Source organism: Aphanomyces astaci, assembly GCF_000520075.1.
Source record: "Aphanomyces astaci strain APO3 unplaced genomic scaffold supercont1.547, whole genome shotgun sequence".
Lineage (NCBI taxonomy): Eukaryota > Oomycota > Saprolegniomycetes > Saprolegniales > Verrucalvaceae > Aphanomyces > Aphanomyces astaci.
Window position 1 is genome coordinate 467 of NW_009798810.1, and position 2,473 is coordinate 2,939.

Sequence of the window (2,473 nt, forward strand, 5' to 3'; positions counted from 1 at the left end):
CGCGCGCAGAGCTCATTTGTCGATTTACCTCAAGGTACGCACCCTCGATGAACGCGCGGAGGCCATGGGCAACATGAGCGTTGGTACACTTCACAGCAACGATGCTTTTTTATTATGTGATTTCCATTTTCATCGGGCACATGACACCATTATTCGGGTAGACGGGCAATTGGCCAATTATATCGGGCACATGACATCCGTGTGCCAAATTCAACGGGCACATGGCCAATTATATCGGGCATATGGCCAATTTTATCGGGCACATGGCCAAATATATCGGGCACCGCCAAATATATCGGGCATTTGTCCAACTTAACTCCAAAATGGCGTAGTATGGTCATGAAAGGAGGACAAGTTAGTGTTAATAAATGCATCATCACATCCACTTCATTTCTTGAGTTAACATGGGGTGTTAGTCGGAGCTGTTGCCACTCTTGGACTTTTTGGTCCCGCCGACGAGCTTTTGGAAATTCGCCCGCCCAGTGCCGCTGCTTTTCACCGGACGAATCATCTTGGCGGGAACTTTGGCCTCTTTATCGCCGTCGTCGTACTCGACATCGTATCTGCCGTCGCCGTGGTCTTTCGAGATGGTGCCTTTGAACCACTCCGTTTTTCCTAATCCAACCATTCCATTCAGCCAAATATTCGTGACAATCAAGAGGAATGTACCTTTGTAAAGGGCTTCCACCTTGGTTCCAACGCGGTAGTTCTCGCCAGACGGCTCGGACGGTTTCTTTGAAGTCGCCGACTCCTTCGCGCGAATCATGTCCGCCGCCACACCCGTCTCTTTCTCGCCGTCGTCGTAGTCGATGTCATAGGTACCATTCAATCGAGCCCTTGCAATGACGCCGGGGTAAAACTTGGACTTGCCTTTGTATAGACACTCGACTTTCTCCCCTTCCTTGAACTTTCTCGTCCTTTTGTTGTCGTCATCCGAAGTGTCGTTGGCTTTCTTCTTCGGACTGCTCGACTTTTCACGCGAGCGGATCAATTTCGCTGCGACTTCCTTCTCCTTCTCGCCATCATCGTAGTCAATGTCGTATGTGCCGTTCAACCTCGCCCGTGCAATCACGCCAGGGAAGTACTTGGTCTTGCCTTTGTACAGACACTCGACTTTCTCGCCTTCCTTGAACTTCTTGACGTCGTCGTCGGTTGTGTCGTCGCTGCTCTTCTTCTTCGGACTGGACTTGTCCTTCGATCGAATGAGCTCCGCCGCCACTCCCGTTTCCTTCTCGCCGTCGTCATAGTCGATGTCATACGTGCCATTCAGTCGAGCTCGTGAGATGACCCCTGGGTAAAACTTGGCTTTGCCCTTGTACTGGGCCTCCACTTTCTCGCCTTCCTTGAACTTCTTGGACTTCTTTTCGTCTTCTGTGGTGTCTTCGGTCTTCTTCTTTGGACTGGACGCTTTGAGCCGTATCAATTTGCCCTCGACTTCCTTCTCCTTTTCGCCGTCATCGTAGTCAATATCGTACGTGCCATTGAGCCGTGCCCTGGAAATCACTCCGGGGTAAAACTTGTCTTTGCCTTTGTACTGGGCTTCAACTTTGTCCCCTTCTTTAAACTTTTTGGGCTTCTTATCATCATCCCAATCCCCGCCACTCTTTTTCTTGGGCGACGACGATTCTTTCGAGCGGATCAATTTCCCATCGACCTCCTTCTCCTTCTCGCCGTCGTCGTAGTCGATGTCGTACGTGCCGTTGAGCCTAGCTCTTGCGATCACCCCGGGGTAGAACTTGGATTTGCCCTTGTACTGCGCTTCGACCTTTTCGCCCTCCTTGAACTTCTTTGGCTTTGATTCCTCGACAGAGTCGTCGCTGCTCTTCTTCTTCGGACTGGACTTATCCTTGCTGCGAATGAGCTCCGCCGCCACTCCCGTTTCCTTCTCGCCGTCGTCATAGTCGATGTCGTACGTGCCGTTGAGCCTTGCCCTCGAAATAACCCCAGGGTAGAACTTGGCTTTGCCTTTGTATTGCGCTTCAACTTTCTCGCCCTCCTTAAATTTCTTGGGCTTCTTCTCATCGTCAGAAGTATCAGCGGGTTTCTTCTTCTTGGGGGAGGAGGCTTCCTTGGATCGAATGAGGTCGGCGGCAACTTCCTTTTCTTTCTCGCCGTCGTCGTAGTCGATGTCATATGTACCATTCAATCGAGCTCTTGCAATGACGCCAGGGTAGAACTTGGACTTGCCCTTGTACTGCGCTTCGACCTTCTCCCCTTCCTTGAACTTTCTCGTCCTTTTGTTGTCGTCGTCCGAGGTATCGTTGGCTTTCTTCTTTGGACTGTTCGACTTTTCACGTGAGCGGATCAATTTCGCTGCGACTTCCTTCTCCTTCTCGCCATCATCGTAGTCAATGTCGTATGTGCCGTTCAACCTCGCCCGTGCAATCACGCCAGGGAAGTACTTGGACTTGCCTTTGTACAGACACTCGACTTTCTCGCCTTCCTTGAACTTCTTGACGTCGTCGTCGGTCGT

General features: G+C 51.1%; 1 protein-coding gene across 1 annotated transcript in view; it reads right to left on the reverse strand.

Annotated features, from left to right (window-relative positions):
• Positions 1 to 335: 335 nt before the first annotated feature.
• H257_19388 (hypothetical protein) overlaps positions 336 to 2,473 on the reverse strand; it is a gene marked incomplete at its 5' end in the record, with an annotated part of 3,521 nt that continues 1,383 nt past the window's right edge. Inside the window, 2 exons of the mRNA XM_009848535.1 lie at positions 336 to 615; positions 670 to 2,452. Coding sequence (XP_009846837.1) covers positions 413 to 615; positions 670 to 2,452 — 1,986 coding nt within the window. The remainder of the gene's footprint in view (positions 616 to 669; positions 2,453 to 2,473) is intronic.